Here is a 25,917-nt window from a genome sequence, read left to right on the forward strand (position 1 = left end):
TCGGCATCGCTCAAGTTTTCTTAACACATTGACAAAGTAATGACTGCCTCCATCCATTTTACACATTTCCTAAAGGAGTTTCTGTATTAGGATGCAAAGCTGGTTTCTCTGACTTAGAGAAAACCTGAGATTCCTGGTTTAATCTAGATTTAATCTTCTAACAGATTTAGCCCCTATAAACAATCCATTGCATTTAAACTGACAATATCTCACAATAATCCATTTGGCTTGGATTGATATTTTTATTATTATCATTATGGATATGAAGGGCCCATCATTTGGGATGTTCAATTCTACTACCTAGAATGGCTCATGCCACTTTCTGCCTCCACTCCTCTCTTGGAGCCTTGACTTGTGAGTCTTTCACCATCTTGAGGCTTTGTTCTTTTCAAACCACACCTCTTAAACACCAGGAACAGAACCTGGCGGGCCAAGCTGAATAGGCTTTGCCCCCTCCAGCCCTCCCCCAGCCCCCTACTCCTGGCAAAACCTGCCAGCAGGAGCAGATATTTGATCCGTCATAGAGGCTATGATGTTACACTGCCCAGATGTTCAACTCACCGGACTGAAGGCTCAGGTTACAGATAATCAGGGCTGCTCTAGCCTACAGACCCCATGCCCACCCTATCCTCCCACCCTGAAGAGTCAGTTAGGATCAATGTCCCACGTGGCCAACTGAGATGGAGTATGTAGGACCTGCATGGGTCAGAGGCTCACAGAAATGACCCCTTTAGCGTCTTCACACCAGTGGCCTAGAAGGCACGTACTCTCAAAGCCCTCTAGGGCCTTTCAGAATGGACGATGCCCTCCCCCAGTCCTCAAACACCTTTATCTCCTTGCCAGCTAGGGCCCACTTCCTTTCTTTGTCAGTAGTTTTTTGTTTGTTTGTTTGTTTTTTACGGTACACAGGCCTCTCACCGTTGTGGCCTCTCCCGTTGCGGAGCACAGGCTCCGGACACGCAGGCTCAGCGGCCACGGCTCACGGGCCCAGCCGCTCCGCGGCATGTGGGATCTTCCCGGACCGGGGCACGAACCCGTGTCCCCTGCATCGGCAGGCGGACTCTCAACCACTGCGCCACCAGGGAAGCCTTCTTTGTCAGTAGTTTAAAGAGAATCTGGACAGAGCCTGGAAACACTCGACAAGAGAAACAGAACAAACGTGATCAATGTGGCTAGAATTTTCAGGCCACCAGAATGTGCCTGATTTCTCCCCCAATAAATTGGGGCTGCACTTTACAGCTACGGGAGTTGGGGAAGGAAGTTACAAATTCAGCATTAAAAAAAAATTTTTTTTCTGTTACGAGAATAAGGTCAGGCCTAAGAGACATATTATTGAGGAAGGGGAAGTGATGAAGGCCCACACTGCGTCCACAGAAATACAACAAAGCCCCTACCCTTTCCTGTTTAAAAGATCCCCCCGCCCTTGTCCAGGGAGTTAGTGAAAACTGTGCACATGACTTTGTAAAATGTGTGCTAAGATCTAGTCACAGCAGGTAATTCAAGACCAAGACCAGGCTGTAGCAAACTCTGGATTTAGCCCAGTCTAACCTGAGGACTTAGGGGGTCCTTTAACAGGACCGAGTAAGATGCTGGCTGTGTGACAGTGGTGGCTACCAACACTGGGTCAGAAAATGGCACAGAGAATGGTCAGCACCTGCCAGACACTCTCGTCCCCTGAAGGAGCAGCCAGATGCAGAAACTGGGCTCCCATTCCATATAGGAATTCCTAGGGCAGAACTGGAGGGGCCACCCCTCTCACCTCACAGTCAGGGGGACTGAGGCCTGGAGTGGGGAGGTCGTCCCAGGGCTGACTTCTCCCCTCATCATGAAGCCACCTCCCACCTTAGACAGTCAGGGCTCAAAGCCAAGTTTGCCCAACACCCATACATGGCTGATGAGGACAGCATAGAGCCCGGAATTCCCCAAGGCATGGGTAACAGGATGGGCAGCCTTTCAGACAGCTCTGGATCCTCGGGCAGGCCAAGAAACTCATCCTCCAATTGCAGCAGTTTCCAAACTTTTGTATTTTTAGCAGCAGAAGCCATCCTTCAAACAAAACCTTATGCAAAACCTCAAGCTACAAAACAGATCGGGGGCAGCTCTCCCAAGCGAAGCCTGGGCCAGGCCCCAAGCTCCCCCTCCAGCACCCAGGACTCCTTCCACGGGGCCCTATGTGGAGCTCAGTCCGAAACCCCAGACTCGGAGGCCTTGTAGCCCTGAAGCTGAAGCAGCCAGAGAGGGTGGGCTCTTACTTAAGACCCCTGGAGGGTGCGGCTGGTCTCCGAGACCTGGACGACTTCGTTCTCCACCAGGGCCTGGCTCCCATCCCCACTGAGCTGTCTCATGCGCAGGTTAATGGAGCCGTAGGTCTTCCTGGAGCCCCTGCCAGGGACGAAGTTCGGCCGGCGGTACAGCTCTCCCTTGCACAGGGAGACCATCAGCAGCACGGACAAGAGCATGCCGCCCACTGTGAGCAGCCCCAGGCCTGCAATGATGCACTTGTCCAGGTGTGAGCCCAGGCGCGCATAGTACATTTCTAGTCGTTCCATCTCCCGTGCTGACACTGTGTCCGGGTTGACACGGGCCTCTCGGGGGATGGTGTACGCAGTCACCACCAGGAGGATCCCGCTCACCAGGAAAACCAGAGCGGAAACAAAGCCGTAATCCACCGGGTGGCTCACAGGCTCCAGGCCTGGCCCCTCTTCTGAACGCAGGGACAGGTCGTCCCTCTGGGATCGGGGCCATGAGGGGACGCCCTCAGGGGGGCTGGGGGAGCTGCCCAGTCTGGCATCCCTAGGGTTCTGGAAATGAGTCTCGCGCTCCTCCGAAAAGAAGCAGGCATTCTCCACACCCGCCCTGCGTGGGGCCGCTGGACCCAGAGGAGCTGGTCTCCCTGGGGCCTGGGGACCATTGCTCAGTGTCTTCAGTTCCAGACCAGGGGAAGATGCCATTGGGAAGGCGGGCCCCAGCTCATCCCTTGGCCGCTTGGCAGCTAGAAGAGAAAACAGAAAGTCAGTGGAATTTAGCGAACCTCTACTGAGAGCCTGCTGGTGCCAGACATCACAGAAGGCCCCGAGAGATGTGAAGGTGAGTCAGGCCCAGTTTCCACCGGGGAGGAGGGGGAGCCCGCCAGCCAGAGGGGGAGGCAGGGGATAAGATAATGACAGAGCAGTGAGACCCAATCTGCGCTAGGATCCTGCTTCACCACTGGCGGGCGTGTGGCTTTGGGCAATTCCCGTATCGTCTCTGGGCCTGTTTCCCTCTGTATTAAATGACAGTAATACTACCACTCCATATTTAACAGGGCTGATACAGGGATTGAGTTAATCCATATAAAGTGCTCAGAACAGTAAGGACTCAGTAAGTATCAGCAACGAGCTATTATGATGGAGGAAATTTAAATACAGTAGATAGGTTCTAATCCCAGCGTCACCACTTGAGCTTTGGCAAGTGAGGTGACCTTTCTAGACTCAATTTTCTCATCTGTTAAATGTGAATAAGCCAAATGTCTCCCTCATAGGGATGATGTGAGGATTTCATAAAATAAGGCATTTAAGGCCCCTGCCAGTTCAATTAATGGACGTTGTTGTGATGAAGTGAGAATGACTGGGGGCAGGGGAAGGGGTAGAGATGAAGGTGGTCGTAAGAGCAAAAGGAGAAAGTTAGGGAAGCTTCTAGGAGTTGGTGGCATTTGAGCCAAACCTCGGAGGATGAGTGGGAAATCCCCCAGCACTGAGAGGGGACAAGGGCATTCTGGAGAGGGAGAAGGGGTGCCTTGAGGTCAGCTGGGACCGGCTCACTAAGGACTCTGAAAACCAGGCCAAGGAGCCAGGGAGGCGAGGCGTTGGGGATGGGAGGGCTAACACGGCCTAGGTTTTGGAAAGCTCTCTCTGGCTGCTGCATGGAGGACAGACAGGATGGGGAAGGAGGAGAGTGGAGGCCAGGGGTCCAGGGAGGAACCCAGTGTGGTCAGGGGAGACATGGAAGCTGAGAGGGCAAAGAGAAAGGAGCATATCTGAGAGCCATGACTGAGGTCAAGGCCAAATGCCTTTATGTAAATAGAAGATGGGAGGACCTGGATGCAGACCACAGAAGGGGAGCTGGGAGAGGAGCGGGTAAGGGGGTACTCTCTGCTCAAAGAGGAGACACCCTACCCAAGTACCTGAATACACACCCACACAGACAGCACACGTGCCAAAGGATACCAGCTTACAGCCCATGGGCCATATTTGGCTCATAGAAGTTCTGCTTTTTTTTGTTTCTGGTCTGTTCATCTGGTTTTTGGTGAAGCAGTTGCCAATATATAAAAAGCAAAAGATTTTACACTTTATTTATTTTTTAACTAGGTCTTTATTGGAGTATAATTGCTTCACTATACTGTGTTAGTTTCTGTTGCACAACAAAGCCAATCAGCCATATGCCTACACATGCCCCATATCCCCTCTCTCCTGAGCCTCCCTCCCATCCTCCCTATGCTACCCCTGTAGGTCATCGCAAAGCACCGAACTGATCTCCCTGTGCTATGCTGCTGCTTCCCACCAGCCAACTATTTTACATTTAGTGTATGTATGTCGATGCTACTCTCACTTCGCCCCAGCTTCGCCCTCCCACCCCAAGTCCTCAAGTCCATTCTCTATGTCTACCTCTTTATTCCTGCCCTGCAACTAGGTTCATCAGTACCCCCCTTTTTTTTTTTTATAAATTTATTTATTTTTGGCTGCGTTGAGACTTCACTGCTGTGTGTGGGCTTTCTCTAGTTGCAGTGAGCAGGGGCTACTCTTTGTTGTGGTGCGCGGGCTGCTCATTGCGGTGGCGTCTCTTGTTGCGGAGCACGGGCTCTGGAGTACAGGCTCAGTAGTTGTGGCGCACGGGCTTAGTTGCTCCGCGGCATGTGGGATCTTCCTGGACCAGGGCTCGAACCCGTGTCCCCTCCATTGGCAGGCGGATTCTTAACCACTGCGCCACCAGGAAAGCCCACCCCCCTTTTTCTTTTTTTAGATTCCATATATATGCGTTAGCATACAGTATTTGTTTTTCTCTTTCTGATTTACTTCACTCTGTATGACAGACTCTAGTCCATGCACCTCACTACAAATAACTCAATTTCGTTTCTTTTTATGGCTGAGTAATATTCCATCGTATATATGTGCCAAATCTTCTTTATCCATTCATCTGTCGATGGACATTTAGGTTGGTCCCATGTCCTGGCTATTGTACATAGTGCTGCAGTGAACATTTTACACTTTAAACCTTGGATGCCTGGCTTCTCTTGTAAAAGGAAAGAATCTGACCACCCTAGCCCCCATTCCCTCACAGCCACACTCAGCTGGAGCTGATGATGGAGTCCTCCCTCAGGCAGATCTGGTGCTCCCTCTACAGGCCCCACCTGGCATGTAGAACTCCTGATCCCACAGCAGAACTACCCCATTCCCCCTGCACACTGATGTACTGTGGGTACATACACCACAGACCCAAGTTGCCACACTGCACAGAGACCCCCAGGTGCAGAGTGGCTCGTATGCCCTAGTGTGTCTACACACACGTACACAGGATTCTAGACCTTTCTCTGCATTTGTGTGCCTGAATTTATTCTCCAGTTCTCTGTGCTTCAGCGTGTGTGTGTGTGTGTGTGTGTGTGTGTGTGTGTGTGTGAGAGAGAGAGAGAGAGAGAGAGAGAGGATATAAGCAAATGAATGAAGTGAAAATGAATGGACTGAATGAAATTTAAAGAGCCTCAGGGCAGGAAGGCTCGATCTTTCTGATCTTCCTTCCAACATGGGCCTGCATCAGACACCTCCTCTTAGCACACACAGGGCCTTTCATCTGAGTACAAAGCCTGTTTCCACTTACAACCCATCTCTATGACCATGTCCCTTTTTCCTGAGTTCCAATTTAATAAATGTTTACTGAGCACCTACACTCCCTGCTGGGCCCTACTGCAGGCACTTCACTCAGAAGTATTGTGTATAACCCCCACGAGCCCCACGCGCAGATATTACTATCTCCATTTTAGAAAATGTGGCCAGGATCCCGTGGCATGCATGTGGGGGCCAGGAGTTGAAAGCAGGTTCCCCAAGAATCGTTATCACTTAAAAGCCTGCAAACCCACACACTCTTGTACCAGTGGCATCATTCCGCCCTCCTTCCCTGGTCTTCCAGGCCTCATTTGTAGATTCTCTACTTTATCCCACTGTTTAACATCAACCACGAGCAGCTTGAGGGCAGGGATATGTCTGGGTCCACAGCCCCCTGCACAGGGCTTGGAACACAGCCAGCCCTCAGGAGTGGTTTGGCAACCTGCCCAGGCAGACAATCCTTCCCACACACAGGGTGGGGAGTGCCTACTCAGGGCCAGGCTCTGCCCAGACTGCTCCCACTTTCCAGTAAACCAAGAGGAGAGGTGTGTTCACTGGCTTTTTTTACTTTTGGCACCAAAAGCATTTTCCTGAGTGCCCAGCCAGTAACAGGGACTGGCAGTGACCACTCCTGCCCAGTTGGTGTCCAGATGTGGTCCCCCAGCCATGTCTTAAGCATCCTCCACAGAACTCAGCCCCTGGAGAGGCCCAGGAACCCCCTTCCCAGACCAACACATTGATGCTTCCATATCCCAGAAAAAAACCAGGACACCCAGATTCTTGGAGCAGGGCTCTTTCACTTGGCAGGAACCCAAAACTTTTTCCTTAGGATGCCAGCAGAGTTAGGAAGAGGGTGGAGGAAAAGGAGGTTCCCTATTACCTAGAGTTGCTATGTATCTGACACACAGGTTCAGAGATGCCCACCACTTACAAGGGCATGCCCAGCAAATTATCCAAAACATAAGCATAAACAGACAAGCTGACAATGATGCTGGTGTCCACTGCTCACACCCCGCAACTGTACCAGTAACACTCAAGTTTCATCTGCAGTCCAACAGGACCTGAAAAGCACACCCCAGTTCCACACTTATACCCCCAGGGGCCTTTTCCACATGCAACATTCACAGACATGGGAAGCCACGCAGTGTGAGCCACAGATCCATAGACCACATTGGTACCCACATCCCAGCAAGGGACAGAGCTGGTTACACACACACACACACACACACACACACACACACAGAGTTTACTACCCTCAGGACTGCTAAGATCCACCAAGATCCCCCCAGGCCCAGCACCCCACCCACTGGTGTGCACTAACACGCGGGGAGACAGACGCACAGCGGGAGTGGGTAAGCTTCACAAAACCCAATCGATAGACACACGCACGAGTTGTACACAAAGCCTCGGGCGCTCAGATATGTCCACGCTGTTATACCCAAAGTTCCACGCAGAAAGCCCCAGCACCCCGACTGCCCGCCGCACCCGCGCGCCCGCCAGCCCGCAGCTCACACCCCCTGCTCCTGCCCTTGACCACAAACGCCGCTGGGCCGGGCCAGGCCGGACCGGGCAGAGCGGCGCCGGTGGCCAGGCGGCCAGGCGGCCCACGAAGGCCAGGATCTGCGAGGACAGGCGTGCGTCCGGGTCCCCTCGCCTCGTGTCCTTCGGCCGGGCCGCGAGGTCAGGCTAGCTCTCCTTGGCCGCCCCTCGCCGCCTCGGGCCCTCGGTCTCCCGCCGCCCCTCGCAGTCCCCTTTTCGCGTGCGTACCTGTGCCGGGCCTCCCTCACTGCCTCCCCACGCGGGAGGCGAGGGCGCCGGGCAACGGCGAGGGCGCGTCCTCCCAGTGCGCCTCCCCGCAGCCGGTGCCCGCCCGCCGGTGTCTGTGCTGCGGCGCAGCCCGGGAGAGAGCGGGCCCGGCCGCCGCCTCCTCCTCGCCCTCCCCGGCTCCCGCCCCCTTCCCGGCCGGGCCGGGCCGGGCCGGGCCGGGTCCGGCCCGGAGACGCTGCCGCGGCGCACTTACCTGCTCGCTCCGCGCGGGGCTGTACCGAGGCGGCCACGGCCTCTGAGAGCTCCGGGGAGGGAGGACGGAGAAGGGGCGGGAGCCGGGGATCGCCGAGCGCAGCGGATCGGGCTCCGCCCGCGGCCGGCGAGGGCGCCGGGAGAGTTAGCGCGGGGAGGTACTGGGAGGAGGGTAACGGACTAGGGTGAGAGTGGGGGGACACGGATCCATCCTCCTGCCCTCCCCACCCCTGGGGCAGATCCGTTTCGCCAGCACCTGGGCTTAGGGAACTGAAGCCTTCATCCCGTGGTGCCTGGGCGCAGCGGCGAGGCGCGGGGGTGAGTGCCGAAAGAGACCCCTCCCTCGGCCGCCGGCCTCGCCCCTCGGCTGGGGAGCCCCTACTGCGCCAAGCCCCCACTCTTCCTCCGCTCCTCACGCCCTCCCACACACACAGCCCTCAGGTTGGACCCAGGGTTCTCTCCGAGGTCCTTAGGTCGGGATAGTCTTCTCTGGCGTTTGTGGCTCCGTGGCTCAAGGGCGCCACCTGAAGGCTGAAAGGAAGCCTCTGAAGACCACCCCTCACCCCCAAACACAGACGCGCGCGCGCGCGCGCACTCCTCCTTTTCCCCTGCTCTTCTTTTTTTGTGGTCCACTGAGGTACACAGCCCAAGACGGGTGTTATCTTGGAGGATTACCAATGGCCACACACCCCTTCTTCCTCCAAGGCCCAGCTGTAGTGCCCCCTCCCCTGGGAAGCCTAGCTCGATGCCCCACACACTCCCTCGCCCCAGGGGCCCCTACAGCTGCGCTCTTTGCCTGCGTTATTGTCCTTATTTCTGAGAGTTGTGATTTTCAGTAAGTGCCAGCATCCCTCATCAGACTGGCACCTCCTGGAGAACAGGGCCCCTGTCTGATCCCCCCCAGAGCCCAGCGGTGGGTTTGGGTGAGCAGGTGTTGAGTAGGGCAGATTCCACTATTTCTCTCCGTTAAAGGGCTCAGATTAAGGTGAGTCAGTGAGATGCCTAGAGCACAAAAGTTAAGGAGACTCTCCCTCTTTGGGGGCCCAGGTGAAGCCCAGAGAGGAGGTCCGTGTGAAGATCATGGGGTTTCCGGAAGTCTCCGTGGCCAGCTCACTCTCGTGGCCTCTGGTAAGTCCTCCCGCCTCTCTGAGCCTCAGTGTTCGCCTCTGCCAATGGAATCATGAAAATGCAGACTCCAGGAGCTTTGGGAGGGTCAGCAGAGGTCAGCCATCTGGAAGGACAGGCAGATGGGGATGCCCTGTCCTGGCTCCTCAGCCACCTCATGTGAGAACCTGACATGTCCTGCTCCAAAGGCCCGTGCCATCCTTGACAAGGAGGACAGTGGAGGCCGTCCTGGAGGCCAGGTGCCCAGGCCTTTGAGGCCAGTGTGACAGAGACCAGGGCAGGACCTCCAGGGATGGGAGGGCTTCGGTCTCTTCCTGCCTTCCAGAAGCCTGGCCTATTGTTAGGGACCTCAAAAGGAGCTGGCTGTGGCACCAGACTCCCGAGAGAATCCCAGCTCCACCATTCATGGGTGTGTGGCCTTGTCCCCTCTCAGAGCTCAGTTTCCTCATCTGTTTAATGGACTTAGTAAGGGTTATAGGGATTATATGTGATACTCCCTGTAAAGCGTGCACAGTTCCCTCCCTCAGCCCTGCCTCAGAGCCTTTGCCTTTGCTGTTCCTTCTGCCTGGGACACGCTTCTTCCTGAGACCCCCAGAGCTCGCCCTCACTTCCTTCACGTCTTTGCTCAAATGTCACCTTCTCAGAGATACCTTCCTACATCATCCTTTTAAAACTAGCAGTGCCCCAGCACCCTTTGCTCCTTAACTCTGAATTTTTCTCCATAGCATTTATCAACTCCTGACAGTGGCTTATTTCTTTCTTTATTGTCACCACCACTAAAATATGTGTCAAGAGGCAGAAGCTTTGCCTGTTTCCCTCCCTCCTGTATCCCCAGACACTAGAAAAGGAGCCAACACATAGGAGGCCCTTGGTAAATATTTATCGAATAAAGAATAGAGAAAATGAGCAAATATTTATTGAGTTCCTATTATATACTGATTAATTAGGTAGACTTCATCCCTACCCTCTAGAAGTTTGTATTCCAGTGGGAGAAAAGGATAAGTAAATGTAACACTGCCACAGAGCAAAGGTACATGGTGCTGTTCAAGCTTTCAGCAAGGTGCTGACCTAGTCAGGGAGATGGGGATGGCTCCTGGCTCCCCTGCAGAAGTGAGGACTGAGCCGAGATTGAAAGGATGAATAGGAGGCAACTAGGTAAAGACAGCAGGAAGAGAGGCCCAGCAGAGGGACTGGCATGTGCAAGGGCCCTGGGGTAGAAGAGAGTATGGTGAGTGTGAGGCTTGACGGAGACCAGGGTGGTTGCCCTGAAGGGCTCAATAAGAAACGTTGGAGGGCTTCCCTGGTGGCGCAGTGGTTGAGGGTCCGCCTGCCGATGCAGGGGACGCGGGTTCGTGCCCCGGTCCGGGAGGATCCCACGTGCCGCGGAGCTGCTGGGCCTGTGGGCCATGGCCGCTGAGCCTGCGCGTCCGGAGCCTGTGCTCCGCGGCGGGAGAGGCCACGACAGTGAGAGGCCCGCGTACCGCAAAAAAAAAAAAAAAAAAAAAAAAAAAAAAAAAAAAAAAAAAAAAAGAAACGTTGGAGATAAGGCTGGACTGTCAGTGAGCCAGGTCACTGAGAATCCTTGTAAGCCAAGCAGGTGGTTCTTTATCCCCAGAGCAGTGGGGAGTCATTGATCAGTGTGAGTAAAGAGTTAACACGCTTTTCCTCTTCTGCATGAGAATTTGACCTTTGGTTAACTGTCTAGCTCTGTTTCCTTGGAAACAGATAAACATATATCACTCTGTTACTAGGCAACATTGCTATGATAAAAATGACCCCAAGGAGGAGCCTCGAATGATCCATGTGGTAATGGATTAGAATTGGAGATAGCAGTATGAACTCATGTTTAGCATAATATTGATGCCGATGAGTACATATTTATGATACATGTGATAGATAACTATAAATGTATATATACACAAGTCAGTATACACTATATTTCCTTTCTCTGTCAGCTGCGAGGACCTAGCTGCGTGACACTGCATAGCAACAAGCGCACCTGGTTCCCATATCTTGGTTTCTAATACCGCTCTCCAATAAAAGGAACCAGGGAGAAATGGCTGATTCTAGGACTGAAGCAGGAAATGTACAACACAAGCCTGGAGTATCTGATAGTGCCAGAAAGTAAGGAAGGAACAAACCACACGCACACACACAATGATGGGGGTATGTCAAAGGACATAGGGGCTGACTAAAAGAGCTCCTACTAGCCAAAGTTAGAAAAATTTGATCCAAAAAAAATATTGGATTGTAACCTAAAATATGATAAATGAAAAAATGGGGGGAAAAGAGAAATCTCTGATGCAGAATTCCAAATATTCCATCCTCAAGGAAGCAACATAACACCCCAATTCTGTTTTTTCTTTAGACTCCTGGGTAGAGATTTTTTATACAATTTTTAAATGTTACATTCCATTTACAGTTATTATAAAATATTGGCTGTATTCCCCCGGGTTGTACAATACATTCTTGTAGCCTATCTTACACACAATAGTTTGTACCTCCCACCCCTCCACCTCTGTATCGTCCCTCCCCTCCCCCCACTGGTAACCACTAGTTCATTCTCTATTATTTGTGATTAACTCCCCAATTCTTAAGTGTGGGCAGAGCATAGTGCCTTTCAGAGAGTACAGTATGGGAGGGGGGGTGGAGATAATTTTGTAGTGGAGAAACTGACAAACCTGATTACCTCAGCCAGGGGATCAAAGTCAACATCAAGAGTCAAATTATGTTAATAGTATGTATCCTTGATATGGTGTGATGGGAATGGCACTTTACCTCTGTGATCTCTCTCACAAAACCCATTACCCCAGTCTAACCAGGAGATAAACATCACACAAATCCCAACTGAGGGACATTTTACAAAATACCTGACCTCAGAACTGTCGAAACAAGGAAAGTCTGAGAAACTGTCACAGCCAAGAGGGGCCTTAAAGATGCATGACGGCTAAATGTACTATGGTGTCCTGGATGAGATCCTGGAATAGGAAAAAAGGACATTAGGTAAATACTAAGGAAATCTGAACAAAGTGTGGACTTTAGCTAATAATAATGGATCAATATTGGTTCATTAATTATAACAAATTTGTCATACTAATATAAGGTGTTAATAATAGAAGAAATTGGGTATGGGTATATGGGAACTCTTTGTGCTATCTTCCCAATTTTTCTGTAAATCTAAAACTGTTCTAAAAACTAAAGAGTTTTTTGTTTCTTAAAGACCCCTGATTGGTAAATTACATCTGGGATGAGAGGAACTATAAATACCTGGTGGGAAATCATATTTTGGGCTTCATGAGCATGGTGACTCCTGTACTTGGGCAGGTACAAAGGTATCGGCTCCCAGGGGACATGAAGCTTTTAAGCCACGATGACTCCTGCACCCACCAGCTGGGGATTCATCTCCTTGAACCTGTGCTGTACCGCTCTGGTACACATGCAGCAAGGACTCCCCCGCTGAGAGGGGGAGTTGAGTGCCCGTGCTGACATTGAGTGCCATTCTACAAGCTGAGGTTCCTGTCTTACATCCATCAGAGTATGTCAATGCCAAGTATGGCTTGTGGTCATCTGTTGAGTCTGAGTGTGTAGTTGAACCTCAGAAGACTCCTTGTGGACCTTGCAGTGGGTGATAAGCAGGAGAATGACGTGATCAGATTTGCATTTTGAAAACATTCTCCCTCTGGCTGCTCCCAGGTGCAAGGGGACAAGAGAGAAAGCAGAGACCATCAGGAGGTTATTGTGGTCATGTTGGCATGTGATAAGTCCTCAATCAATGCGCTGCAGTTATGTATCTATGAGACGTGTGGGTCTGTGAGAGAATGTTCTTGTAGAATATTAGAATATCACTTAATCCAGAATTTTCCAAAGGGTATGGCACATGACATGATTTCTTGGTGTTATATAGATAAATGTGTTTGGTTATCTATGGCTGCACCCCAAAATTTATCAGCTTAAAAGAAAATTATTTATTTGCTCAGTTTTGCAGTTTGGGCTGGATTTGGTGGGGACAGCTCAATTCTTCTCTACATGGTGTCAGCTAGGGTGATACAAACAGCTGGGAACTGGCTGTGGGTTCTTCTATTATCTACCACACTCTCCAGGTGGCTAGCGTGGGCTTCCTTATACAATGGTGGTCTCAAGATAGTCAGAGTTTTTATGGCACTCAACTTTCCCAGAGTACAAAAGCAGAAGCTCTTGGAGCTTCCTAAAGCTGAGGGAACAGTCACAATGTCACTTCTGCTGCATTCTATTGCTTTAGTGAATGTCACAGGCCAGCCCAGAGTCAAGGGGAGGGGTCTACATAAGTGTATGAATACTGAGAGGCATGGATCACTGGAGGCAGTAACAGTCTCCCACCATCTATCCTGTATCTATATACACACACCCCCATATGTATATGTATTCATTTTAATGGTTAGGTATTTATTTTATTCTAATGTGTTTTAGAAAAATAGATAACTAGCTCAGGAAACTAAAGATATCATGGAAATATTGCTTAGAATGAGGACAGAAAAATATATGAGTCTATATGAAGTTGGAGCAACATATTCTGCTGGTTTCCCCCACTATACACTCTCCTTTTCTTCTACTGGGATAGACTTGTTGACCGATAGCTAGCACAGTGCAATCAGAATAAGAATTTCATTTCCCAGCCTCCCTTGCAGTTATGTATGAACAAGTAGGCAATGAGCCATTATTCATCATCAGAGGAGAAGGTGTGGGCAAAATGTATTAAGTGTTCTTAAAGGAAGGGGATGTGCCCTCCTTCTCCCCTTTTGTCATTCCTGCTGCCAGGATGCAGACCTGATGGCTGGAGCTGGAGCAGTAGTCTTGGACCATGAGCTGGAAGCATGTTAGGATGGGAGAGCAAAAAAGTTGAAGGAATCTAGATCCCAGATGACCATGGAAACACCAGCCTGGGATAGTTTCCCACACTTTTTTTTTTTTTTGCAGTACGCGGGCCTCTCACTGCTGCGGCCTCTCCCGTTGCGGAGCACAGGCTCTGGACACGCAGGCTCAGCGGCCATGGCTCACAGGCCCAGCCCCTCCATGGCATGTGGGATCCTCCCGGACCGGGGCACGAACCCGTGTCCCCTGCACGGCAGGTGGACCCCCAACCACCGCGCCACCAGGGAAGCCCTTCCCATACTTTTATTTGTTAGAGAATAAACTCTTATATAAGCTACTATTACCTGGAATTTTCTGTCACTCAGAAGAGTTTTCCTATCTAATATGATCGGTTTAAAGACAAATACAAGTAAGTCAAAGTAGAGGTGGTAGGCAAAACCGAGAAGGAGGTACGTGAGTAGCTGAAGTTTGAAAAATACAGATCCAATCTGACCTCCTGTGTTCCAGGTGAGAAAACTCTGAATACAGCCTTCAGTGTGTCCAAAAGTGTCATATGAAAGAATAACCCAGGCAAACTTAAAGTTTCACTAGGGGAAGAAAGGGGGAGAAAGGAAAAGTATTCCTGGAGGAGGGAATAACTCTTTTAACAGGCTCAAGGATGAAGTAATAGTAATGAATTACTTGTGTGTTTATTTTAATTGACAAGCACTTATGTAGCCCTCTCCAAATGCCAGGCAATATTCTAAGTGCTGTACAAACATTAACTCACTTAATTATCGTAACCACCTGTCATGCAGGTGCTATGATTATCTCCATTTTAAGATGAGGAAGTGGAGGCAAGAGTGGTTAATAACTTGCCCAAGGTCACACAGCCAGTTTACGACATTTCTGGGATTCAAATCCAGACCCCAACTAAGTGTTGATAGCCACTATCTGAGTTCCATCATAATTTTCAAAGCATGTGCAAAATTCCTGAGCTCTTAATGGTTAATGTTATTCTCCCCACTCTCCCCCCCCCTTTTTTTTTTTGGCCCGAGCCACAAGGCTTGCAGGATCTTAGTTCCCCAACCAGGGATTGAACCCAGACCACAGCAGTGAAAGCGCCGAGTCTTAACCAGTGGACTGCCAGGGAATTCCTAATCCCCTTTCTTGCATTTAGGAAAATTGAATGCCAAAGAGAGGAGATTGCTCTGTAGCCACACTGAGGGGTAGTAGAAGTACAACCAGAACCAAGGGCCTGGACTTCCAGATGGATTTGGGAACCTCAGATAGACCTAAAGTCCCAGGGCTGATTGGCCACATGCCTAGTCTCCCTACCCCATTCAGTTTTATCTCCCACTCATTCACCTGGCGAGGGAATTGGGACTCACATCAACTGGGCAACTTGCCTCAGAGTCACACCCAAGGCTAGCTGCAGCCAAGAAACACTTTTCCCACAGTTGCACTCTGCTTCCAGAGTCTCCACCACCTCGTCAGGGTCAGAGGCTGTGCTTCCCTGACATAAGGACATAGGGTTGTGTACTGGGTACCCGGGCATGGGACAGGTGTGTATAGGATACACGTACACAGGGTGCCTGTGTACAGAGCAGAAGGGCTAGAATACCCGTATACAGGACACTCATGCACAGAAGAGGGGCACGGGACTCATGTGTACAGGGCACACAGGGATAGGATGTGTCATAGGTTGAGTTCCCCCAGAAGCAAACCTGAGACAAGAATTTGAGGGCAAGTGGTTTATCTGGGAGGTGGTTCCAGGAAGCACTGCAGAGGAGTGGGGAAGTTCGACACGGAACGGAAGGGAAGGCTTCCGATGTACCAGTGGGCAAGCCCATGGCTGCTGCAGGCAACTGGGACTCAGTCCTGCTGGACTGAGTATTGTCCCACCAGAGAGCTGAGGGAAGGGAGGTATTTATCTACCAACTCCTTTTTGCCAGCACGTCCAGCCTGTCCTCTGCACAGGTCAAGCACGTTCCTTAAGCAGAGAGTCAGATGTACTTTGCAGTAGGAAGCCCTGGGCACATATGGAGAAGGGGAATGTCAGGGGGATGTGGGTGGAGCTCTGGAAGCATTTGCTACAGGACACAGAGGTGCAGGGCATGTTCAGGACCCATGAGTACACAGATAAAGAGCACAGGCATAAGGCAAATGATCAGATTACCAGCCTTGCTGTCTGGGGTGAAGCGAGGGCCTGCTGGGAGCGGGGAAATAGCACAGAAGAAGAGGCAGTGTTGGGACCCCCAAGTCAACTGGTCCTCCATCCGTGTGCTCCAGCTGGCTGCTGTGATGGCATGAGCTTGCGTGGTAAGAAAGGTGGGCTTAAGGGCTCTCACAATGTGGAAGCTTCTCTCTGCTAAACTTCCGCCTTATTTGTATTTTACAAAGTGGGGATGAGGGCGAAGGTGCCCAGGATAAAAGAGGGACCGCCCTCAAGGCTGGGTAGGGCCCTAGATTAGGAGTTAGACACGGAGGCAGAGCTCAGTGAGATCACTGAGCCCACTTGCTGCATCCAAGAGATGGAAATAACTCTGCCCATGTGTCTCAGGGCAGGTCACCTACTACTCTTACACCTCGGGTTCCCTGTCTGTCCAGTGAGCATCACGGAAGTCCTCTCCCTGCTATGGACTTCACAGAGCTGTTGTGAGGAGCAGATCAGGTCACAAACAAGAAGACACTTGGAAGAGAATAAAATATATAGGTGGGGGGATTATGGAAGGGCCTGAGTGGGGGCAATCAAGGAACCTGGCTTCTCCCTCTAGCTCTGCTGCTATAGTTTTAGGATATTGGTTTGACTCCTGTAATAAAGAGGCCCAAAATGATAGTGCCTTTAATAAAACAGAATTCATTTCTCTTTCATGTAAAAGCATACACAGCAGTTAAGGCTGATACGGTGGCTTCACATGTCGCAGGAGACCTCAGTTCTTTCTATCTTGTTGCTCTGCCATCCTCCACCTGGTGGCCCAAGATGGCTACTCCAGCTCCAGCCCTTATGAGTATATTCCAGTCAGCAGAAGGAGAAGCAGGGGGAGGGGCAGGAATCCTCCTCCCTCCTTTTAAAGGCACAGCCCAGAAATTGCACACATCACATCCATTCATATCCCACTGACCAGGATTTAATCATCTGACCACACTTCCCTGCCGGGGAGTCTAGGGATAGTCTTTTGCCATGTGTGAATGGGAGAAGGGATATTGAGGGACAACCTGCAATTCTTGCCACAGTTGCTGACTTGTTTGGGCAAAACTCACATCGCCATCTGAGCCGTGGTTCCTTCATCTGCAAATTTATTCACTAATCCATTCATTCATATATTCATTCATTCATATATATATTCCAGGTTTGTGATATAAAGTATGATTTTTGAACCACTTGATTGCTAATGAATTCTCCTACTAGCTGGACCATAAGCCCTGTGAGGTCAGGTGTGAGGTCTTTTTACTCAGCGCCATACCTCTGGCATCCAGGGCAGAGCCTCGTCTGGCACATGGAAGCCATATTACCAGCTGCCCGTGGATGATGCATGGATGGCCATTCTGGCTTTGATAATTGGTGAGGACATTTTTCCTCGCTGAGGAGTTTAAGTTCTTTCCTTTCCTAGGCCTCCTGGTTCCACCTCCCCTTCTCCCCATGTGCCAAGGCTTTCCAAGCCTATGAAATAAAACGTTCTCTGAGCCAGAATCGTGAGAGTAGGATTAAAAATAAATGAAAGTGTGTCAAAACAAGTTAACCACAAGAAATGTCTTCCCAGGATAATTCAGTGTTGGCACTGGAGGCAAAGAACAGAGCATCAGACTCTAATAGCCAAGCACTCTTATCAACACCACTCCTGTATTGGGCAGAGAACCTGCTGGGCTGCCCAGGATGGCAGCAGATGGCCTAGCCTGAGCCCCCGCTTGACCCTCCACCCTGGCAAGACAACAGGCAAGACCCTCCCACACAGGTCAGGGAGAACAGGTTCTAATTCCAACCCTGTTGCTTACCTGCTGGGATGATCCTAGGAAAATCTATGCCTCTTTAAGCCTCAGTTTCCTCACCTGTAAAAAAGGGTTAATAATAGGCTCTTAATCAACTATAAAATGCAGATAACAATGGTACCTACCTCGTAGGCAGAGGTTCCCAAATGTTCTCAGTTCATGGCATCCTTATCTTCTCTGTAATTTTTTCACAGTGCACCAGGCCCAAAGAAATGTCTAACAGTTGTTTGTTAAATTAGTTTCAAACAACTTAATAGTAGTTTGTACAGTATTCAACAGATATTAATTTATTTCCCTCAAATTTTAAAAATATTTTGCTGTGCCCCTGTGAGTTTTCTGAAGTGCCTCTGGGTGCCTTGGCACTCAGTTTGGGAACTGCAGTCACAAGGTTTTGAGGATGAGATGAAGTTGTGTTGTCAAGGGCTTATCACAATGCCTGGTCTGGAGTCAGAGAGCAGTAAATGTTAATTGTCCTAAATCATCCTCCAGTCTCTCTAGTCCTTTCTGTGTCTCCTGCCGCTGCCACCCAGCAACTCTTCCTGACTCCAGCTCCTGCCATCTCATGGTTTTTGCTTGCCGCCTTCCGTCTGGACCCCTCGGGGCCTGTGGCCCTGCTTCTGAACTAACTTCCTTTTCGTATAGAATCGCCATCCCCCCTTCTTCATTCCTCCCTAACTCCACACATGGCACAATCTCTTCATAGGTGGAGTATACATTCTGGCCTCTTAATTTGGGGCTTGGCTGTGTGACTCACTTTGCTTACATGGCAAAAGTGACAGCTTGGGGCTTCCCTGGTGGCGCAGTGGTTGAGAGTCTGCCTACTGATGCAGGGGACACGGGTCCGTGCCCCAGTCCGGGAAGATCCCACATGCCGCGGAGTGGCTGGGCCCGAGCCATGGCCACTGGGCCTGCGCATCCGGAGCCTGTGCTCCGCAACGGGAGAAGCCACAACAGTGAGAGGCCCGCGTACCGCAAAAAAAAGTGACAGCTTGATCGTTCTGAGCCTAAGTCTCAAGAGGCCTCACGTGGTTCCACTTGCTCTCTATCCTCTGCCATTGCCAAGAGAAGAACTTGCCCCAGTAGCCCAGTGATTCTAGGAGGAGGACAAGAGACCCATGGCGAAGGCTCAAATCTGCAGACCTGAAGACCGATGCAGACCACCTTAGCCAAACCACAAACTCAAGAGCAAAAATAAACAGTTGTTGTTTGAAGGTATGGCGTTTTGGAGAGTTTCATTACACAGTAGTCTTGGATAATCCAACCCCTCTAACTGTGGCAAATTCAAATTCTCTGAGAGAAGGTCTGATTGGATCATTTGCTCACCACCCAGAACATAGCTGCTTTCACACCATCACCCACAAGCTGAGGGTCTCCCTCCTGTCCAGTCTGCAGGTGGCTCCCCTGGGCTGGGACACCCATTTCTGATCCAAGCAGTTGTCCCATAATTACATGGTCAAGTGACACAAAGCCTGGTGACCTGCCTGGAAGCAATCATTTCTGGCCCCTGTGCTCAGAAGTGGTGTGAGTGTGGTAAGCAGGAGATTCTTGGATCCTCTTTGGTTCTAAAGAGTAACAGCTAAACTAGGAGAAATTGCACATAAAATTTTCTCTGCATGTGGCAGTCAGGATGCAACTTAAGCTGTAAAATCCAGGATATAAGAAATGTGATTTTTCTTACAACTCATTTTTGTAACTATTTTGAGCCTCATTATGCTTAAGATGGAAAGGATGAGGCTCAAGCTCACACAGAAAATTTGGTACAACCGGGTTAGAACCCAGTTGTCCTGGCTTCCTATACAGTGTCCTGGCCCCCTTCCCTGCGCAGTCAGTCTCACACTTGGAAGGATGCTACAGGTGCCATCTCTGAGCCAGTGGAGCCCCTTCTCCAGCCTCCCTGATCGTCTGGGCTGTGCCTCCCCACTCCACTGGCTGAGTGCCCACTGCTTGGAAGAATTCTAAGCAACACTTTCCTCCTACTGAGTCGTAATCTGCCTCCCTATGTCCTGTATCACCTGCCCTAACTCTGTCTTCTGGCACTACACTTAAATGTACACTCTTTTTTCTTTAATTTATAAACATTTCCTATAAATTTTACTTCTATAAATTCTATTTAGTTATTTTTCATATCTGCCTTTTAAAATGGTGTCTTTTTTCTTATGTTTTTGAATTCTTTTGTATGACTTTAATTCTTTTCAAAATACTTTTTTTTTTTAATCTTATCTGAAGTTCTATGGGGAAGTGGAGTCTAATCCTGCTGTTGCTGGTGTCTGCTGACTCTCACTTATAGTGGATGGTTTCCTTGGGTGGTTTGTAATTTGGGGCTAAGAGTTCACCTTCAGTGGACCTTTATCTGTGGACAGCTTGTGTAGCCCAGTTGAGGGCAAGTACCTCCAAAACAGGTTACGTTTGCTTTGCTGGTCACCTCAGCTCCTTACCTGGGATCACTACGTTAATTCTTAGTTTGGGGTTCCTAGTTCAAGTGGATAGAATACATTTTTTTAAAGCCCGCGTGAGACTAGATCCTATTTATTGGCGTCATAATATTAACTTGGTTATAGTTTGTTTCCACCCACTAGGATGTCAGCTCCAGCCTTTGTCTCTCTGATTTTGGGCTCTACTCCTCTATCTGCCTACAGCAGAATTTTAAACACAGTAGGCACTCAGAAAGTATTTGTTGAAAGAGAGAATTAAAGGATGCCCACTTCACAGTGTGTTGTGAAGAATAAATGGGGTGTCAGTTAGAACTGTGTTTGCCCAATTAAAAATTGGGTTTCTTGTCTCGTATAACAGGCAGATGATGTTGGGGGTTCTGTGACTGACTGATTTCAATGACTCTGCAATCTTCTTGGCCTTTGTCTTAGGGTTGCAAGATGGTTACTGTAGCTCCACGCATCACATCCACATTCAAGGCAGAAGGATGTAGAAGAAAGTAAGAGTAAAGGGGGAGCATCCCTGACATTTTTCCTTATCGTGTAGGTAACATTTTCCTAGAAGTCTAACAGCAAATTTCTGCTTTGGTCTCACTTGCTAGAAATGGGGCGCATGGGCCTCCAGAAGAAAGGGGACTTGGAAAGTGAGCATTTCCCTTATCTATAGACTCTATAGATAGGTGAGGGAGGGAGGGAGAGGACTGGGGACACAGATGTGCCATCTGCCCCAAATGAGGTTTTTTATATATATATATATATATATATATATATATATATATATATATAAAACAAAGCATTTAGAGCAAAACAAGCCCTCAGAAAGGGGACACCTATTTTCATAATAATTATTAATTTTATCATTTAAAGCTTTATAGTCTCTGTGATCCTGTTAGCATCAGATTTGGATTCTGGAGCCCACAGGCACTGAGGCACCCATACCCCAGTGATCTCCCTCCGCCACCCCCCGCCCCTTGTTCTATTCAGAGTACTGAAGCCCTTTAAAAAAAAAACACACACTACATTTTCCAATGTCAGCTACTTCCTGCTCTCATTAACTCCATCCTCAGTGACTTAGCCAGACTCTGCTCCTGGCCTGAAGCAGAGAGCAGACTGTCCAAATCAAAGGTCCCTCAGGCCCGTCACCAGGTCAGCATCAAGGTCTCTCCCAAGGACGCTGAGATGAAAACAGCAGAAGAGCCAACCTCAAGTCTTGGGCAGACCCTGGAGTGGCTGAGAAAGGAGCTGGTAAGTCTTTACATTTCTTTTTACCTGGTGCTTTCACACCATATATTCCAAGGCTCCCTGGTTCCCCACTCCCAGGTGCCCCCTAGGCTGGGGCAGAGCTTCAGGCTGGGGTACAGGCCCTGCAGGCACCCCTCTGGGACCAGCCACACAGCGCACAATCACCACCTCAGGTGCTGGGATAAGTAGGTCATGGCCTACATAGGAGGCTCTGGGTGCGGTACTTGCCTGACTGGTTTTAGAATTACACTGAGTCCTGGTATGTGCCCAGCTCTGCAGCTGTGTGACCTCTAGCAAGTGGCTTTACCTCTTTGAACTTCAGTCTCCTTATTGTAAAATGGGGATAACAATAGTACCAGCACCACAAGGGTTATCGTAAGAATTTGGTGAGGAGATGGTGTAATTCACTTACTGCCTGCGTGGCACATCTATGTTAGCTGTTACAATCCTGACCCAGCTGGATATGGAGTACATCAGCTGTCTTAGCCTGGGTCTTCTAGAAAGCAGAGACTTGCAAGGATTGGGGTATTAACCGTTTATTTGGAGGTACAAGCCCAGAGTGGTGAGAGTGAGGGAAATAGGGAGTGGAGGCAAAGGCCAATGCTATTTGAGGAGATGCCTTGCGTTACCAAGCTGGTTGCCACTTAGAAAGGAGCCCTAAGGAGGCCCAGAGGCCCTCGCAGCAGCCGGTTTACCTGGCTGCGGGATTCTCTGCAGGGGTTGAAGGAGGATCTGCACCCTGGGGGAGAGAAGAAGAAGAAGTTTATCTGCCCAGCTCACTCCTGTCTCCCATTTCCTGTCTGTAAGGCTCCACCCCATGGGGCACTAACTCACCTGAACTTATGAGCTGTGTCACTTGGCCCCTCCGTGGCTGCTCAGGAAGCCAGGCCTTATGTGTCTCCTTGTGATGTTTTCTCCAAGTCCAAAAACAGAAGGGAGCCCCAAAGTATGTGGGGACACCAGCCCAGAGAGAGAAGGAGGTGGTTTGGGGAACAACAGAAGGCACCCAAAGTTTGTATTCCAATACGCCAGCTTCTTCTTCTGGGGAGGGACAGAAAGGATTGTCCAAAAATGACCTGTCTGGGTTGCCAGGCAACAGACTAGCTGGGAACCAACCCTGTCCTCACCTCGGTGGGAGGGGCTGACCCAGTAGGGCTTCTCATGGGCCCAGGGGACTCCAGCAGCAGGAACTGCAGCCACTTATGGTCCTCAGGGATCTAGAGGCTGGGTGGCAGTCCCACCCCGTGCTCCCCCTAAACACTAGGCACTCCGCTGAGCCTGCTAAGTACCTGAACCCAAAGTGCCAGTTTCCACTTGATAAAGTACCTCTCTTCTCTCCTACCCATGTGGAGGGAGAACAGGTAGGGGTGGGGGGAAGCCTACCCAGGGCACAGCCTCCCGGGGCCAAATGTCCTCTGCCTCCACATATGACAAGAGATGAGCCTTGAGTCTCCACTTGCTGGTCCCTGACTTGCAAATTTCTCAGTCAAGTGTGTTTTTAACCTCCATCACAGGGAATTTACATGACGTCACAAGGGCTCCCCTCCGGAGCCCAGCCAAGAAGCCCCGCTTGGCCATCAGCGAAGTATGTCAGTCACTTTACACAGCAGAAGCAACACGTCAGTAACACGAGCAACTACCACTGATGAGCACTGATGAAAGTCTGGTGCTCTCCCTCCTTTCCTGGGATCATATAAGCCCCCAAAGTCCTGGTGGAATCTAAAACAGGGAGAGAGCCTTGAAAGGCAAGTAATTTGCTTTCTAGTTTGCAAATGAAGAAACTGAGGCTTCGGTGGACATGGCTTCTATGAGGCTGTGGGCTTGTCTCCAATGAGACAATGATAGGAGAAGGCTTTCTGGGGGAACATCCAGCACTCTGGCCGCCCCCTCACAGACTCCTTCTTTCTCCTAGGCTGAGATGCAGGTCCAAGACCAGAGACTTCTGCTCACGCTGAAGCATCTTCACAGTGTCCTGCAGGAGCTGCGTGCGGAGAGTGCCCACTGGGAGGATGCCAGATCCAGTGGCGGGGCCTCCCCCATCAGACCTCGAGCAGGCTCTGAAGGCAGGGGCCACCAGCCCTTTTCCTCCAGGGGCCTGGCCCAGCTCCTCCAAGGGGCAGACAGCAGACGAAGCTCCCTCCCTTAACAGGCCAGAGATGACCCTGACTTTAACCCTCCCCCCACTAGTCTAAACTTTGATTGTGATGAGAGAGAGCATTGGAATGGGAGTCAGGAAGGCCGGTCTCTGGGTTCACCCCTGCCCTCATTCACTGTGTGTCCCTGGACCTGTCACTCAGCTTCTCTGTGTCACTCTTTCCTCTCCTGTCACTTCTCAGGGTTTTTGCACAAATAAAGTATCAGATGTGAACACGTTTGGAAAACGCAAACGTGTTACATGGCTTCTGGCAAGCACCACGGTGGTAATCCTATTCTTAGGAATTTCCCACAAGGTGATTGTTAAAACAAAGAAAGAGCCCAATGTGCCCGGATGTTTATCTAGTGTTGCCATGGCAAAAATACAGAACCCCGTGCAGTGACTTGATGGTTGTTTTCTGTCTTCCCGGCAGGCCTCCTTATTCCCCTTTATTTGAAAGAAACAGGCCCTACAACCAGCCTGGCCATAGGGATGGGCATGTAACCAGGCCTGGCCAATTACAATTCATGGTCATCCTAACAACGTGATTGGCCCAATGGGTGGGCATGTGGCTCAACAGAGCCAATCACAGCCCTTCTCTGGGATTGCCCTCTTGATCCTTGTTCTACTGCGGTCGCAAACCTGGGGCTGCCAGTGGCCATGATTCCTGTCAGGTGAGGGAGACCTGCTGGCAGTAGGAAAGAAAGAGGCTAATCTTCAAAGAGAAGCAGAGAGAGGACCACACAAGAGATGGGCAGAGAGGAAGGGTGCTGACTCTTTTTAGTCCCTGGTTTCAGACCCTACTTCTGTGAGTTACTCCTGCCGTTTTTCCAGAGCAGAAACCAGTAGATTCTACCACCACCACCCACAAAGGCACACACCAGTTTGTTTTTGCTTAAGCTGATTTGAATAAGGTTTCCCTTATTTGCAACCAAAATAATCCGGATGGTCAAAGAAGCAAAGAAGAGAAATCATGAAAAAAAATGGCACTTCTGACAACCGAGTTTGGCAGGCAGGCAACAAGGTGTATGTTGTGGCAGAACCCTCAATTCTTTGGGGTGCAGGAGTCATATATAAGAAAGATATAAATGGAACAGGTGAAAATAAAGTCCTGGTGTTAACATGGTCCGAGTATCGTCAAGCCTTTTTATTTTTGAAAATCTTCTTGCATGTTGCTAGGATATTGCTTTTAATGGCCTTGAAAAAGTAAATCCATTGCATACAGAGGCAAAGGGTGGGAGGGTTGCATTATATGTACTATGGTTATGGTCAGACTAATCTGGGGTTTCTATATAATATTTGATCATACAAAAAAATAGTTCTCCATCAATGGCTGAATGGATAAACAAAATGTGATATATACATGAAATGGAATATCATTCAGCCTTGAAAAGGAAGTTAATCCTGGCACATGCCACAAGATGGATGGACTTTGAAGACATTGTGCTAAGTGGAGTAAGCCAGTCACAGAAGCACAAATATGATTCCACTCATACGAGGTACTTAGAGGAGTCAAATTCATGGAGACAGAAAGTAGTTCTGGTTGTCAGGAGTTTGGGGGCAGGGAGTAGGGGGTTGGGGGGGTCATTTGAGGGGTGCAGAATTTCAGTGTTGCAAGATGGCAAAAGTTCTGTGGATGGATGGTGGTGATGGTAGTATAACAACGTGAATGTACTTGATGCATTATACACTTTAAAATGGTTAAAATGGTAATATTTATCATATGTTATATTTTACCACAATTAAAAATAAATACTTTAAAAATTTAAATTACCTGCTCTGTGATGCTGGGGCTGGAGCCCCACAAACCCTATTTCTGCATTACTAGCTGCTCCAGGTTAGACTTTGCCAATAAGCAGGGCGGGGCTAGAGGGACACCACAGGGCTGGAGGAGAGAGAAAAGACTTGCTTCTTCATCTTTGTTCTTTGTAGCTTCCTGTGACCTTCCTACTCTCATGAACATCACCCAGCAATGCTCCTTCACCTCAAAGCAGCAATTCCTCCCTGTGGTACCAGCCAGAACCCCCTTTTCAAGGCTGTAGGTGCCAGCCCTGGGGGGCCCTTCCCCCAACCTCAGAGACACCAGCTCCAGATGGCTAGCATCCCCTCCCCCGAAGTCTCAGTTCCTGTCCTCCCTGGCTCCTCTCTGCTCTCTGAGACCTGAGCCCAGCTGAGCAGAGCTCCCTTCTCAGATACCTGAAGTGGAGCTCTGCAAGGCTGAAAGCTTTAATAATTTCAGTCTCCTCTCTTTGCTCCCTCAGCCCTGGGAGTGGTAGATGCTTCCTGCAAGTGCTAC

At 49.9% G+C, this 25,917-nt stretch overlaps 2 protein-coding genes across 2 annotated transcripts; one reads left to right on the forward strand and one right to left on the reverse strand.

Annotated features, from left to right (window-relative positions):
* Positions 1–2,001: 2,001 nt before the first annotated feature.
* TMEM74B (transmembrane protein 74B) lies at positions 2,002–7,969 on the reverse strand. The gene is made up of 2 exons (XM_032606276.1): positions 7,876–7,969; positions 2,002–2,992 (listed from the first exon to the last, which is right to left on the reverse strand). The coding sequence occupies exon 2, from the start codon at positions 2,949–2,951 to the stop codon at positions 2,253–2,255; it is 699 nt and encodes a 232-aa protein (XP_032462167.1). The 5' UTR covers positions 2,952–2,992; positions 7,876–7,969; the 3' UTR covers positions 2,002–2,252.
* A 12,889-nt stretch (positions 7,970–20,858) lies between these two features.
* Positions 20,859–24,644, forward strand: C15H20orf202 (chromosome 15 C20orf202 homolog). Its single transcript, XM_032606080.1, has 3 exons — positions 20,859–20,889; positions 21,345–21,490; positions 23,400–24,644. The coding sequence occupies exons 1-3, from the start codon at positions 20,859–20,861 to the stop codon at positions 23,631–23,633; spliced, it is 411 nt and encodes a 136-aa protein (XP_032461971.1). The 3' UTR covers positions 23,634–24,644.
* Positions 24,645–25,917: the final 1,273 nt, after the last annotated feature.

The sequence above is a fragment of the Phocoena sinus genome, chromosome 15 (assembly GCF_008692025.1).
Source record: "Phocoena sinus isolate mPhoSin1 chromosome 15, mPhoSin1.pri, whole genome shotgun sequence".
NCBI classification, from domain to species: Eukaryota; Metazoa; Chordata; class Mammalia; order Artiodactyla; family Phocoenidae; genus Phocoena; species Phocoena sinus.